Source organism: Macaca fascicularis, chromosome 19 (assembly GCF_037993035.2).
Source record: "Macaca fascicularis isolate 582-1 chromosome 19, T2T-MFA8v1.1".
Taxonomy (NCBI): domain Eukaryota; kingdom Metazoa; phylum Chordata; class Mammalia; order Primates; family Cercopithecidae; genus Macaca; species Macaca fascicularis.
This window is the reverse complement of record NC_088393.1, coordinates 16369433-16385669: the sequence shown is the minus strand read 5'-3', so window position 1 is coordinate 16385669 and position 16237 is coordinate 16369433. Positions and strand designations below refer to the sequence as shown.

General features: G+C 48.4%; 1 protein-coding gene across 7 annotated transcripts in view; it reads right to left on the bottom strand.

Annotated features, from left to right (window-relative positions):
* Nucleotides 1-2848, bottom strand: part of TPM4 (tropomyosin 4) — a 36493-nt gene extending 33645 nt beyond the window's left edge. For 4 of the 7 annotated variants that reach the window (XR_012428509.1, XR_012428510.1, XM_005588309.5 and 1 more), the window contains exon 1: nt 2648-2848. Coding sequence is in view for 3 of the 7 variants with exons in the window: in XM_005588309.5 (XP_005588366.1) it covers nt 2648-2761 (114 nt within the window). In the remaining 4 variants the exon portion in view is untranslated. Of the gene's footprint in view, nt 1-2439 lie in introns of all 7 variants that reach the window. The other 3 variants (XR_012428511.1, XR_012428512.1, XM_065534841.2) reach the window with 1 other exon arrangement.
* Nucleotides 2849-16237: the final 13389 nt, after the last annotated feature.

Sequence of the window (16237 nt, the reverse complement as noted above, 5' to 3'; positions counted from 1 at the left end):
CAAGCGCCCTGCCACTCTCCTGGGCAGCTGCCCAAGAGACTGTGGGCTCCTGTTACAGTGGAGGCTTCCTGATCCAGGGGCATAGCGTCACCTACACGCACACCCAGGTCTGCACAGCCCCCCTCACATCCACACGCATATGCCAGCAGAAACAGTCACTGACACACACGCTCCGACAGAAACACACACTCATCCACACACACACAGCCCAATAGAAACACACACACCCACACACACACACACCAATAGAAACACACACTCATACACACACACCTCGACAGAAACACACACTCATCCACACACACACCAATAGAAACACACACTCATCCACACACACACCAATAGAAACACACACTCATCCACACACACACCAATAGAAACACACCCTCATCCACACACACACCAATAGAAACACACACTCATCCACACACACACCAATAGAAACACACCCTCATCCACACACACAATAGAAACACACACTCATCCACACACACCAATAGAAACACACACTCATCCACACACACAATAGAAACACACACTCATCCACACACACAACAGAAACACACACTCATCCACACACACACCAAGAGAAACACACCCTCATCCACACACACCAAGAGAAACACACACTCATCCACACACACACCAAGAGAAACACACACTCATCCACACACACAAGAGAAACACACACTCATCCACACACACACCAATAGAAACACACACTCATCCACACACACATCAATAGAAACACACACTCATCCACACACACACCAATAGAAACACACACTCATCCACACACACACCAAGAGAAACACACCCTCATCCACACACACCAAGAGAAACACACACTCATCCACACACACACCAATAGAAACACACCCTCATCCACACACACACCAATAGAAACACACACTCATCCACACACCAAGAGAAACACACACTCATCCACACACACAATAGAAACACACACTCATCCACACACACACCAATAGAAACACACACTCATCTACACACACACCAATAGAAACACACACTCATCCACACACACAATAGAAACACACACTCATCCACACACACACACCAATAGAAACACACACTCATCCATATGCACCTCAATAGAAATACACACATACACACACGCCAACAACAGAAACACACTCATCCACCCACATACACACCCATAGAAACACACACTCATCCACACACCCCAACAGAAACACACACTCATCCATACACATCCCCACACACACCAACAGAAACACACACTCATCTAAACATGCACACACACCCCAACAGAAACACAGTCACCAACACACAAACAGAAACACACATCCAAACATGTGCACGTGCACACACAGACACGCCAGCAGAAACCCATCACCCTGACACACATATGCCAACACAAACATAGCCACATCAACGTGTACTTTCACTGTCATGCCAGCATTTGCACAAGCACACACACAGCCTCTCCCACTACCCTCACAGACCACCATCTACACGCAGACTCACAAACACACCCACACTCTTTCACACCTACTTTCCAACAGCCGCTTGCATCGTCCCACACACTCACAGCTCTTCTAGTACACACTCGTTCTCACAGTCACCTTTACCCCTCCGCACTCTCTTCAGCTGAAACATACGCACATGTACAGACAGACACATAAAACAGACACATACAACACATGTGCACACACAGAAATGCTCAAACACACACAGACACACAGAGAACTCACACACACACAAATATATGTACACACACAGACACGCGCAGAAATGCTTAAACACAGAGACACGCAGACGCACTGACGCACGCTGAAACATACACAAATACATGTACACACAGACACATACAAATGCCCAAACATGCGGATACACACACAGACCCAGAAATGCTCACACACACACAGAGAATTGCTCAAACACACACAAATGGCCGGGTGTGGTGGCTCATGCCTGTAGTCCCAGCACTTTGGGAGGCAGATGCGGGCGGATCACTTGAGGTCAGGAGTTGGAAACCAGTCGGGCCAACACGGTGATATCCCGTCTCTACTAAAAATACAAAATTAGCCGGGTGTGGTGGTGGGTGCCTGTAATCCCAGCTACTCATGAGGCTGAGGCAGGAGAATCGTTTGAACCCAGGTGGTGGAGGTTGCAGTGAGCCGAGATTGGGCCACTGCACTCCAGCCTGGGCGACAGAGCGAGACTCCCGTCTCAAACACACACACACGTACATACACATGTATACACACGCAAACACACACACACACAAGTACACACGTACACACACACATGCTCAAACACACGCAAATACACACACACCGCATGTCCCCAGCCACCCTCTCTATTACACAACCTCCCAGCTCAAACACCTCTACCGCTCTCGTGAATGTTTTCACTCTCTCCCTCCCCACACCACCTCTCTGTCAAACTCACTTTGTTCGCGCTGGCCCTGCTGGGGAAGGGTTCGATCGTCACCCCCCTTTCAGCACAGGACCCCATCCAAGGAAGGCAATGGTCTCCTCTCGCTCTTCCTCGGCCAAAGCATCAGCTCACTGTCCTCCCCACCTGGGCTCCAGACCCCGGCCTTCCGCACAGAGAGGACGCCCAGCAGCCCAGCGCGGCCCAGCGGAGGGCAGCTCACCTGCTTGCACTTGTCCTCGGCGGCTTTCTTATCCGCCTCGGCCTGCTCCGCGCGGTCGATGGCATTCTCCTTGTCCAACTTCAGCATCTGCATTTTCTTCTTGATGGCCTCCATGGCTGGGCTCTGGCGCAGGGGGCGTGGGGAGCGCGGCTGGCTCTGTGGGGGCTGCGGCACGCGGGGGCTGCGGCTGCGGGGCCAAGTGAGCCTGGCAGGGTGGAGGAGAGGGCCTTATAGCCTCCCAGGGTGCCCCCGCCCTCCTGCCGGGCGAGTCTTGGAGGAGGCCCAAGCCCAGGCCGGCCGGGCCAGCCGCCACTCGCTTGCTCAGGAGGACTTGGCCAGCTCACCGTGCTCCCGGCAGCCCTCGCCTTATTTGGACCTAGGATTTTCTTAAAGGAAGAAAAAAAAAAAAGATCCTAGCCGTTTCCATTTTTAACCCGGTGACACAGGTCCCGCGTGGGTGTGTGGGCACGGCACAGGCCCAGGAGAAGCTGCCCAGGCAGGACCTAGGGTGGGGGCTGCTCTGGGCTGCCTCAGTTTCCCCATCCGTCGTTGGGAGGAATGAAGAGGGCTGTGGGTGGGTGCGGAGTCCTGGCGCTGCGATGTGGGGAGGCTCCTGTCTTTTCTGCCTTGGTCTTGTCTGTGGCCCCCTGAGCACCTGGTCCCTCAAAAATGGGAAAGTACTTGTGAAGTAAAATGAGCAATTCCCCCTACACACACGTGCTTTTCTCTGCCTAGGAAATGTTAGGAAACGTCTATTTATCTTTCAAGGCCCAGATCCAATGGTCCCTCCTTCAGGAAGCCGTCCTGGATTCCTAGACAGACTTTTGGACTTCCAGCCCAGCATCAAGCCTCCTCCTCCCCTTTGGGTCCTGCCTCTCCAGTATCAGGGATTAGACCTGCACCCCATTTCCTGCCACCACCCCCAGGGAGCCTTCCTGGATTTCTCCCACCTCTTTCTGCTGTGCCTCTGTCTCTCTTTTGGTGACTGTCCCTGTGTCTCTCTCAGCTCCCCGCTTAAGACTCTGCCCCCAGCTCTCTCCATACAGGACCCCTGTACCCTAGTTTTCTCACTCCCAGGCCTTTGTGCCGTCCGTCTCCTTGGCCCTACTGTGCCTCCTTTCTCTCCTCCAGCAATCTGGGGCAGGATTCGCTGACTCCAGAAAGCTTTTTCCTTCCTTAGAGAGTAGAGCTAAAAGAATAAAACAAAAAGAAAGTTTTTTTTTTTTTTTTTTAAAGAGAAAGTTTAATTTATTGGCTCATTCATTCAGGCACTGAATTCCTCTCATGTGCTGTGCCCTAGCAGTGCACACTCAGCATGTGGGAGCTGTTACTGTTATTATTCGAGCATCATTTATGAGATGTGACCTGCTTTGGGGCAGGCCTGGGGCTGGGTCTCGTCTGTGGTTTTCTGAGCGCCTGGACCCTAGAAGATGGGAAAGTGTTTGTTAAAATGAACACACACACACACAGGCACACACACACACACGCACATACACACACTTCTCTGCCCAGGAACTTCTGTTTATCCTTCAAGGCCCAGATCCAATGACTCCTCCTCAAGGAAGCCTTCCTGGATTCCTAGACAGACTCCTGGACTCCCAGCCAGCATCAAGACTCCTGTGTGGGATGAAGTGGAGGTAGGGAGGCCTCCTCGTTTTTTGCCCAAGGCTGTAGAGGAAACAGGATCGTGGGAGAGATGGGTAGTGGTCAGTGCCACTGGGGACTGTAGGTTCAGGCCAAGAGTGTCCAGCTCCCGTCTGCCCCCTCCCAGCTGCCTCACTGTCCATTAAGCCAGCTTCCTTCTCTTTGTCATAGTGAGAACTTCATCCCTGTTGGTGCAGGGGCTGAAAAGGTAGCACATAGAACATTCTAGAACTTCTTTCATGCACTGAAGATGTTGACTTCTCCCTGTGTTCTGGAATTAAGGGAGTCCTTAATTAAGGGAGCCCAGACCCCTCCCCAACTCCATTTTTCATCCTTCCCCCTTATACAACCCCTCCCCCATGCTACACAGACAGTTTCCTCCTGTGACAAAAGCAGACCAGAATAATTGCATCTCAAGGGACGTCAGTCACGATAAAAGGATCCTGGGTGGATAATGAAGAAATGCCATTCATGGACTAAGCTCAGCAGATGACTCACAGATCCCACTTCACTCTCCCTGAGCCCTAAACGGGGGACTGTTTTTATTCCCCCCGTTTTTGTTTTTTGGAGACAGAGTCTTGCTCTGTCGCCCAAGCTGGAGTGCACTGGCATGATCTTGACTCACTGCAACCTCTGCCTCCCGAGTTCAAGTGATTCTCCTGTCTCAGCCTCCCGAGTAGCTGGGACTACAGGTGCCTGCCACCACGCCTGGCTAAATTTTTGTATTTTTAGCAGAGACGGGGTTTTGCTATGTTGGCCAGGCTGGACTCCAACTCCCGACGTCAAATGATCCACCCACCTCTGCCTCCCAAAGTGCTGGGATTACAGGCATGAGCCACCATGCATAGCCTTTTATTCCTATTTTTACAGAGGAGGAAGTTGAGGCTGGCCCTCCATGTCAGAGGCCATCCAGCCAGGAGAGGCGGCTGCAATGGAGGCCCCTTTGCCTTTACAACAAACTCCAGGAATGAGCTGCGGTTATGAGCCCCTCCTTGTGCTACAAATGGGGAAACTGAGGCCCAGAGTGGCTCACCCACAGTCACCCAGCTTGTGAGTGGCCCAGTTGACTCTAGGACTGAGACTCCACCTGCCCCGCTCCGCCACAACCAGGCCTCCATGCCCACCATTTCTCATTCTCTTGACTGTCTCAGGCTGAGTCATCAGAGGTCAGTCCTGATGATCTCTGCACCCCTGCTGTCCCCCGCTGTCCCCAGAGACCCTGGGACCAGCCTCGCCGCAGGTGGTGCGGCTAATTCCAGGCTTGACACCACCGGCCTCGGAAAGAGATCCCTCCCGCAGGAGATGTCTGCATGCTCCATGGCCTTGTAGGGAAGACCCTTGTCCCTGGTTCGGTTTCTCGCAAAGGGAGCTCCCGGAGGTGGAGTCAGATGCGGAGGAGGGGAGAAGCAGGCTAGGAATGGCGTTAGGACTAGCTGCGTGACCCCATCAGCATCTTTTTTGTGCCCTCCTCTGCAGGCTTGGTAACGGACATACGTCTGGGTATGTGCTCCAGGGAACACACCAGGAGGCCTGGTCGGGGCTGGGAGGGTCATTTGGGGTTCCTGGCTGCTGGGGGCCCTGCCTCAGCTGTTCAGGCTGTGTATTCTAGAGCATGGGGCAGGTGGAGGCTGCCATTTATAGCTCAGGCGTGAGCTTCCCTCCTGCACTTCAACCTCTCCAACTGGGGGCTTCTAAGGACGGGGTGGGGGAAAGAGAATGGCCCATCAGCATCCCAGCTGCCTCCCAGTCATGAGACCCAGAGTCATTTATCAAGCATTTACTACCATGTGCCGGTTTTTGGAACACTGTGGTGGACATGACTCATCCCAGTGTGGCGAGACAACCGATAACTGCAATTATGGAATTAATTACAAAAGGGCAAATGACTGTCTTTTGATACAAAAGTTCAAGGAGGTCAGGCAAAATGGCTCATGCCTGTAATCCCAGCACTTTGGGAGGCTGAGGTGGAAGAATCACTTGAGGTCAGGAGTTTGAGGCCAGCCTGGGCAGCATAGCAAGATCCTATCTCTACAAAAGATACAAAAACTAGCTGGGCATGGTGGTCTGTGCCTGTTATCCCAGCTACTCAGGAGACTGAGGTAGGAGAATCACCTGGGCCCTGGAGTTTGAGGCTGCAGTGAGCTTCTCTCTCTCTCTCTCTCCTTCCTTCCTTCTTGGGCCCTGGAGTTTGAGGCTACAGTGAGCTTCTCTCTCTCTCTCCTTCCTTCCTTCCTTCCTTCCTTCCTTCCTTCCTTCCTTCCTTCCTTCCTTCCTTCCTTCCTTCCTTCTTTCTTTCTTTCTTTCTTTCTTTCTTTCTTTCTTTCTTTCTTTCTTTCTTTCTTTCTTTCTTTCTTTCTTTGTCTCTCTCTCTCTTTCTCTTTCTTTTCTTTCTTTTTTCTTTTTTTCTTTCTTTCTCTCTCTCTTTCTTTCTTTCTTCTTTCTTTCTGGAGACAAGGTCTCACTCTGTTGCCCAGGCTGGAGTGCAGTGGCACAATAGTGACTCACTACAGCCTAGATCTCCCAGCTTCAATTGATCCTCCCACCTCAGCCTCCTGACTAGGTAGGACTACAGGCATGTGCAACTATGCCTGGATACTTTTTTGTTTTTGTAGAGGTGGCGTCTTGCCATGTTGCCCAGGCTGGTCTTGAACTCCTGGGTTCAAGAGATCTTCCTGCCTTGGCCTCCCAAAGTGTTGGGATTACAGGCATGAGCCGCTGTGCCTGGCCTGCCATGAGCTATTATCGCACCACTGCACTTCAGCCTGTGCATCAGAGACCTCATCTCTTTAAAAATGCAAGGACAAATAGTTTATTTGGGAGGTGACCCAAGGAGATACAAGTAGAGGATGGGAAGTGAAATAGGGAAAAGAAAGCAGCCAGCCATTAAGCATGCATTGTGAAACCAGTTACTGCCATGGACAAACAGGGTGCAGTCCCACTGAGGGCCTCTGGAGGCAGCAGAGAGGACACTCTTTGGAGTTGTTCCAGCTGAGGGGCGAGGGAGCTGGGGTATTTATCCACCAATTCCATGCTGTTGTTGATTGAAGGCTGCTCTTTGGGGCTGTTGATTCTGCTGACCTGCCGTTGTATAGGCCACACCCACTTCAGCAGCTGGAGGAAGACCTCCTTTCTCGCTACCAGAGAGATGAAGCTGCTAGAAGTAGTCCTTGTTGTGGAGAGAAACAAGTAGGAACCTAGTGGATCTGGGCGGGCACCCAGAGTTTGAGCTAAAAATTTTTTTTTTTTTTTGAGATAGTCTTGCTCTGTTGCCCAGGCTGGAGTGCAGTGGTGCGATCTTGGCTCACTGCAACTTCCACCTCCCAGGTTCAAGCAATTCTTGTGCCTCAGCCTCCCAAGTGTCTGGGATTACAGGCATGCACCACCACGCCTGGCTAATTTTTGTATTTTTACAAAGACAGGGTTTCACCATGTTGGCCTGGCTGGTCTCGAATTCCTGACTTCAGGTGGTCTGCCTGCCTCGGCCTCCCAGAGTGCTGAGATTACAGGCATGAGCCACCACGCCCAGCCTAAAAATGTTAATGAATGCAAAATGCAGGCACTTAATTAGTCTTGGGTGGAAGTTAGGGAAAAGCCTCCCTCAGGAAGTGGCAATTGAGGGAGGTCTGAACAGTGGTGGTGGGGTCTATGCGAAGGTCATAGGAGGAAGGGACTGAGGGCGGGTAAGAGTGTCTGCCGTTGAATGCAGAGGTGAGGAGGTGGTGTGGTGTGGTGGGTGGTGAGGTTGCAGGGATCAAACAACAGAAGAGAGGATGGGGACTGCCCCCAAGCATGTCTTCTGCAGTTTGAGACATGAGGAGAGACCAAGGCAACAGGTGAGTTTACTGAGTTCTGATAGAAAAGAGCAAAAATGTTCTCAGCTTACACTCTATGGAGTTTCATTTCATGGGGTACAATAGAGTAATAAGATGACAGGGATGACAATAAAAATGACCCTGAAGCTGGGTGCAGTGGCTCACACCTGCAATCCCAGCACTTTGGGAGGCAAAGGTGGGAGAATTGCTTGAGCCCAGGAGTTCAAGATCATCCTGAGCAACAGAGCGAGACCCCATCTCTACAAAAAATTTAAAAATTAACTGGGTGTGGTGGCATGCATCTGTAGTCCAAGCTACTCCAGAGGCTGAGGCAGGAGGATCACTTGAGCCCAGGAGTTTGAGGCTGCAGTGAGCCATGATGGTACCACTGCGCTCCAGCCTGGGCAACAGAGTGAGACCCTATCTCTTAATAAAAAAAGAGTTTCTAGGCCAGGTGCAGTGGCTCACACCTGTAATCCTGGTACTTTGAGAGGCCAAGGGGTTGGATCCCTTGAGGCTAGAAGTTCGAGACCAGCCTGGCCAACATGGTGACATCCTGTCCCTACTAAAAATACAAAAAAATTAGCTGGGCATGGTGGTGCACACCTGTAATCCCAGGTACTCGGGAAGCTAACGAGTATTGCTTGAACCTAGTAGGTGGAGGTTGCAATGAGCTGAGATTGCACCATTGCACTCCTGCCTGGGTGACAGAGCAAGATCCTGTTTAAAACAAAAATTATCTGGGAAGGGGCAAACCAGTGGTGGGGGGGGCAGGAAGAAAAGGGCCCTAAGTCCTCCCCAAAGTCTCTGAGCCGCATTCCGAGGGAACTGTGTGGGTTAGAGAGCTTGGCCATTAATGCCGTAAAACAGGCACGACCACAAGCTTGGCTGCATCGTCACGATAATTAATAATAATTATAGTTAACACTGACATGTCTTTAATGTGTCCATGCTGTTCTATGTGACTTGCACACATAAACTCACTTAATTTTCACAATAATCTCATGAGATAAGTGCTATGTCATTTCCATTTTATAAAAGGAGAAATTGAGGCACAGAGAGGTGAAGTAACTTGCTCAAGCTCACACAGTAAGAAGTGGTGGTGTTGGGAGTTGAACCAAGAGTGTCTGACTCCAGATTCTACACATCGACCCACAAACTATAACCTGAGTGGCCTCCCCTATTCAATCTCCTACCTGAGTTACCTTCAAGGACAGCCACTGCCCACTGGGTGTCAATGGTACCATTGGAGAATGATTCTCCGTGGGTCTCTTGCATTTCTGCACACCCCAGAATCAGGTGCCCAAACAGTTTTTATTCCAGCTGTCTTTTCAAGGATGTTTGTATAGCAAACAGCCTTGGAAGACAGAGTTTCTTCTTGTGGAGCAGAGGGCAGTTTCATTTGCTGTTCATATGATGAAGATAATGTCTCCTGGTATTAAAATAGACCAGGTTTGTTTGCAGTCGACTATAAAAATAGGGATCTTTAAGCTCAGAGTTCCTCGGCTGTGGAACTAACCCAATGTGGGCTAGTGCAAACACAAAGTTCATGCTGCCTGCTGTGCCACAAGTAATAAAGTCCTTTGTCTCTGACACTGGAGTCTCGTGTCTTCTGCCCGCATCCATAAAACTGTAGCAGGTTCAGTTGGCCATTTGCAAGTAGAATAAGATCCCAGAGTCATCACAGTTCTTGACAACTACTTGTGTCTCTGGAATGACAACTGTCACCATGGTGTTTCTCTTGGGATCCTAGACTTGGCCTGGTTATGTCTCACTTTCACTGCTACCTTTCTTTCTTTCTTTCTTTTTTTCTTAAAGAGACAGGGTTCTCACTCGGTTGCCCAGGCTGGAGTTCAGTGATGCAATCATAGCTCATTGCAGCTTCCAACTCCTGGCTCAAGCAATCCTCCTGCCTCAGCCTCCCAAGTAGCTAGGACTACAGGTGTGTGCCACCACACCTGGCTAATTTTTATTTCTTTGTCTTTTTTTTTTTTATATTAGTTTTTACATTTTTGGTAGAGATGGGATCTTGCTATGTTGCCCAGGCTAGTCTTGAACTCCTGGCCCCTCAAGCTGTTCTCCCACCTTGGCCTCCCAAGTGCTGGGATTCCAGGTGAGATCCTCCATGCCCAGCTAAATGCAGCTACCATTTATTTGTTTGTTTGTTTATTTATTTGAGACGGAGTTTTGCTCTTGCCACCCAGGCTGGTGTGCAATGGCATGATCTTGGCTCATTGCAACCTCTGTCTCCTGGGTTCACATGATTCTCCTGCCTCAGCCTCCTGAGTAGTTGGGATTACAGGGGACCACCACCACGTTTGGCTAATTTTTGTATTTTTAGTAGAGATGGAGTTTCACCATGTTGGCCAGGGTGGTCTCAAACTCCTGACCTCAGATGATCCACCCACCTTGGCCTCCCAAAGTGCTAAGATTACAGGCGTGAGCCACTGCACCTGGTTCACAGCTACCTTTCAAAGTAGGTGCAGAGTGGGACGGCATACCTTAACTCTTTGCTGCCTGGATATTTTTTTTTTTTTTGAGACAGGGTCTTGCTCTGTCACCCAGGCTGGAGTGCAGTACTGCAATCATGGCTCACTGCAGCCTTGACCTCCTGGGCTCAAACAGTCCTCCTGCCTCAGCCTCCTGAGTAGCTACAGGCATGGACTACAGGCATATACCACCATACCCAGCTAAGTTTTTTGATTTTCAGTAGAGTCAGGGTCTTGCCATGTTGCCCAGGCTTGTCTTGAATTCCTGGGCTCAAGCAATCCTCCCACCTCAACCTCCCAAAGTGTTGGGATTACAGGCATGAGCCACCGGGCCCAGCCTCCTGGATTATTCTTTACAGCACAAGAGTTTTTCCTGTGCATTAGAGAATGTTGAGCCACATTCCTGGCCTCTACCCATTACATGCCAGTAGTATCCCATCCCCAGTCACCGCAGTCAAAACTTTCTGGACATGGCCAAATGTCCCTGGGGCTGGGAGCGAGTGAAATCATCCCCGTTGTTGATAATCACTCCTTTAAGGAAAGACCAGGATCTTAAGACATCCTTCAAAGCTGCCTCCTTCAGCTTAGGGGGTCTTTTTTAAAATAAGAAATCCCTCTACACTCCCAAATCACAGTCAACCCTCGGTATCCATGGGGGATTGAGTCCATGACCCCCTGAAAATACAAAAATCCCAGGATGGTCAAGTTTCTTTTTCTTTTCTTTTGTTTTTTGAGATGGAGTCTCGCTCTGTTACCCAGGCTGGAGTGCAGTGGCACGATCTCGGCTCACTGCAACTTCCGCCTCCCGGGTTCAGGCGATAGTGATGGTTGCACAGGAAAGTAAGTGTACTTAATGCCACTGACTGAATTGTAAACTTAAAAATAGTTAAATGGTAAATTTTATGTTATGTGTGGTTTCCCAAAATTAAAAAAAGTAACAACAACAATGGTAACAATGAACAATGTTTGTTGAGCACTTACTATGTGCCAGGCACTGAGTTTTAGATGCTTTGTCTCAGGGTTGACAAACTTCCGTCATTCCCACATCACCTCCAATTTTTGTCCATGTCTCAATTTGGGTTCCCCCAAAAAGTAGACCTCAAAACAAGGATTTGTGGGAGGTGGTCCCAGGAAGCATGAGGAGTGGGGAAAGGTGATGGCGAGGGGAGATGCATTCATGAGTGGGTAACCTGTGCTTGGTTCCACTCAGGATCTTCTGAGTAGCTGAGTAAGAGGACTGCAGAGTCATCCTATGGAAGGGTTAGGATGCTGCAAGTAAGTTGCCCACCAATTCATTTATTTTATTTTATTTTTTGAGAAGGAGTCTCGCTCTGTCACCCAGGCTAGAGTGCAGTGGTGTGATCTCGGCTCACTGCAATCTCGGCCTCCGGGGTTCAAGCAATTCTCCTGCCTCAGCCTCCTGAGTAGCTGAGATTACAGGTGCTCACCACCATGCCCAGCTAATTTTTTGTATTATTAGTAGAAATGGGGTTTCATCATGTTGGCCAGGATGACCTCGAACTCCTGACCTCAGGTGATCCACCTACCTTGGCCTCCCAAAGTGCTGGGATTACAGGCGTGAACCTCTGTCCCCGGTACCCACCAATTCTTGACCCTCATTGGTTGATGGTTACTGATATGGTTTGGATTTGTATCTCCACTCAAATCTCATGTTGAATTGTAATCCCCAGTGTTGGAGAAGGGCCTTGGTGAGGCGTGATTGGATCATGGGGGTGAATTTCCCTGACCCTTGCTGTTCTCATCAAGTGAAACCCCGTCTCTACTAAAAATACAAAAATTAGCTGGGTATGCCATGGGCAGGGTGAGTGAGTGAGTTCTCATGAGATCTGGTTGTTTAAAAGTGTCTAGCAGCTCCCTTCCCCTCTGTTCCTCCTGCTCCAGTCATATAAGACGTGCCTACTTCCCCTTCTACCATGATTGAAAGTTTCCTGAGGCCTCCCCAGCCATGCTTCCTCTACAGCCTGTGGAACCATGAGCCAATCGAACCTGTTTTCTTTATAAATTACTAAATTATTCAGTCACCCAGTCTCAGGTAGTTCTTTTTTAAATTTATTATTATATTTTTGAGACACGGTCTTGCTCTGTTGCCCAGGCTAGAATGCTGCAGCGGTGTGATCTCAGCTCACTGCAACCTCTGCCTCCCAGGTTCAAGCGATTCTTGTGCCTCAGCCTCCTGAGTAGCTGGGATCACAGGTGTTTGCCACCATGGCCTGGCTATTTATTTATTTGTTTTTTGAGACCAAGTATTGCACTGTCGCCCAGGCTGGAGTGCAGTGACGCGATCTTGGCTCATCACAACCTCCACCTCCTGGGTTCAAGTGATTCTCCTGCCTCAGCCTCCCCAGTAACTGGGATTACAGGGGCATGCCACCATGCCTGTGGCATACCCAGCTAATTTTTGTATTTTTGGCAGAGATGGGATTTCACCGTGTTGGTTAGGCTGATCTCGAACTACTGACCTCGCAATCCACCTGCCTTGGCCTCCCAAAGTGCTGGGATTACAGGCGTGAGCCACCACACCTGGCCAGCCTGTCTAATTTTTGTATTTTTAGTAGAGACGGGATTTCATCATATTGCCCAGGCTGGTCTTGAACTCCTGACTTCAAGTGATCCACCTGCCTTAGCCTCTCAAAGTGCTGGGATTACAGGTGTGAGCCACCGTACGCTGCCCAGGTAGTTCTTTATAGCAGTGTGAGAACAGACTAATACAGTTACCTTTTGGGAATTCCACTGGCAGTTTCGATCTTCCTTGTGCAGGGTGAAGAACATTCTGTGTTGGAAGTCTTTGGTGTGTATGAGAACTGTCTGCAGGTGAGCTATGGGGTGGGCTGAAAGAATATGGAAGGGGTCAGCAACAGCATCTGCTAAGGCTACATCTGTGTACCAATAGTACTATTATTTCCTTGATGGATAATTTTTGAATCATTAAGCAAATCTCAAGTAGCTTCTTTAGCCTCATCTTAAGTGTAGGCTTCAGATACTAGTTGTGTTTTTCTTCATACACGTTTAAATAAAACATGATTATCCATTTAACATCTCCAATCATCTTTCTTGCCAGTATACAGGCACCACATTATCTCATTTAATCCTCTTAACATCCCTAGGCTGTAGGTAATAGTATCTTTGTTTTACATATGAGAACACTGAGATTCAAAGGGGTGAAATGACTGGCTCACGGGTACATGGGAAGGAAATAGCAGAATCATGCTTTGGAGAATACTAACTGTGTACCCATTCTATTCTCCCATCTTTTGTAGCAGACAGAATTGTGACCTTGCAGGGACATCATATTCTCCAGCCTCCCTTGCAGTGAGGCCATGTGGGTGGCTAAGTTCTCACTGATGGAATATGAATGTAAGTTACGTGTGCACCATCTGAGTGAAGCTTCGAAGACAGTAGACTTACCTCCTCCATGCTCTCTTTTTTCCTTGTTTGCGAGCTGGTATATGGACTTACCTAAGACCCAATCTACAGACAGGGCAAATGCCTTAGGGATTAATGGAGAAATAAAATGAAAGAAATTTGGGTCTGTAGATGGTTGCATGAAGCAGAGTTGCATGTTGAACCAAAACTAGAGAGAGAAATAAACTTCTGTCTGTTTAAAATATTGCATTTTGGACTTCTCACTTCTTTTTACTAAAGCTTAGACTTTTGTCATAATAAACACAGTAATTGGTTCCAGAAGTGGGGTGTAGCCATTAGACTAGATGGCATTTGATTAATGGCTGGGTTGGGAGGACACGGATATTTCAGGCTGGAAAGCTGGGTATCCTCCTTAGGCCAAGGCAAAATGTATAATCTTACAGAACTAGGAAGATAGTTAAAATGGTAATTGAACCTGAATTTCTAGATGAAGTGATTAAAAAGTGGCAGAACATGGTTGTGAGTTGGTTGCTTCCTGCTGCTTTTAGCAAAGTGTTATAAGAAAGATGTGGACTTAGTGGTCAAGAACTTGGCCAATATGCAAACAGAGATGGAAGAATCCACAGATAAAAGTCCACAAAGAGCTGGAGAAGTCATCTGACCCTGATCGCTCCAACAGTGAGTGGTAAATAAGGTTTTTCACTTGAGGTACTTGTTTCAAATGTCCTCAGGCAGCCACCATTATCATGGCAGAGAGACTTGGGTAAACTAAGGAATATAAAAATCCGATGTCTTCAGAAGAACTTTTGGTGTGGTTACAGACTGGGAGCAAATACCTCACTAAGTGTTTCAGAGAATTGTCTTGAAACCATGAGCCCAGCCTGTGTGTCAGCCTTAAGGAAATCCCTAATTTGCACCACAGGAATCAGGAACTGCAGAGTTCCCAAGCAGGGCACCCCCCTCAAAACTCACTCTAGATGTGGTCATGGAAGATAAGTGGACAAGGAAGAAAAACCCAGATAGAAAAACCAGTGAACAACAGACAATGGAGTTTCCTGGAGAGATCCACCAGAGTCTCACCAACTGATTTATTCTACTTTACAAGCAGAGAGTTAAAAAAAATCCTGCCCAGCAAGATTTGATCATTACTCTGTGCTAGCAACTGGCATAATATTGTGTATTCAATGAGGAGAGGGCCAGATAAATGGACTTTTAGTTTACAAATTATTGGATCATGAGAGAAACAGTAAGACCTGCCTGATGAAGAAGACTGTGCTGTGTTTTAGCCAGAGATTTTAGACTCTGAGCTGGATGCATCAATGACATGGGATATTAGATTGCCTTCTTCCAGGAAGGGTATAAAGGTATTCTATGGTGGGAAGAAGCATGTTTTTATATATTTGGTGGCTAGAGGATGGAATGTGGACTGCTAGCACTCCACAAAAATCCATTCTCCCCTACTATAATAACAAAATCACAGCCTAGCAACTTAGTTGACCATGTTTTACCAAATATTTTGCCTTGGCCTAAGGAGGATACTCAGCTTTCCAGCCTGAAATATCTGCGTCCTCACAACCCTATCATTAAGCAAATGCCATCTATTTTTATGGTGTACCCCACTTCTGGAACCAATTACTGCGTTTGTTAGGACAAAAGTCTAAGCTCCAGTAAAAAGAAGTGAGAGGTCCAAAATTCAATATTTTAAAGTTTACTTTTCTCTCCAGTTTCAGTTCAGCATGCAATTCTGCTTCATGCAATTATTTAGGGGCCAAAGTTCCAATATCATATTTCTTGGCCTCTCTTGCAGCTAGGTGTAACCCAGTGTGGAATGTGAAAAGTAGGTGGCATTTCCAGACAATAGGCTTGTCTCCTCCATGCACTCTGATTATTATTATTTTTTGTAATTCGGAGTTCAAAGCTTTGCTCTTATAGACAAGAACCATGTTTAGGAAATGGGTGAGAAATAAGACACAGGAATCTTGGGTCTCTGAGTGACTGAGAGGAGTAGAGCCATGCACTAACCTAGGATTCTGTTATGTGAGAAATAAGCTACTATGTTGCTTCAGCCATGAATCTACTCACTAGAGTATTTTTTTTTTTAAACGGAGTTTTGCTCTTGTTGCTCAGGCTGGAGTACAATGGCACAATCTCGGCTTGCTGCATCCTCCACCTCCTGGGTTCAAGCGATTCTCCTGCCTCAGCCTCCCAAGTAGCTGGGATTACAGGCATGTGCCACCAAGCTTGGCTAATTTTGTATTCTT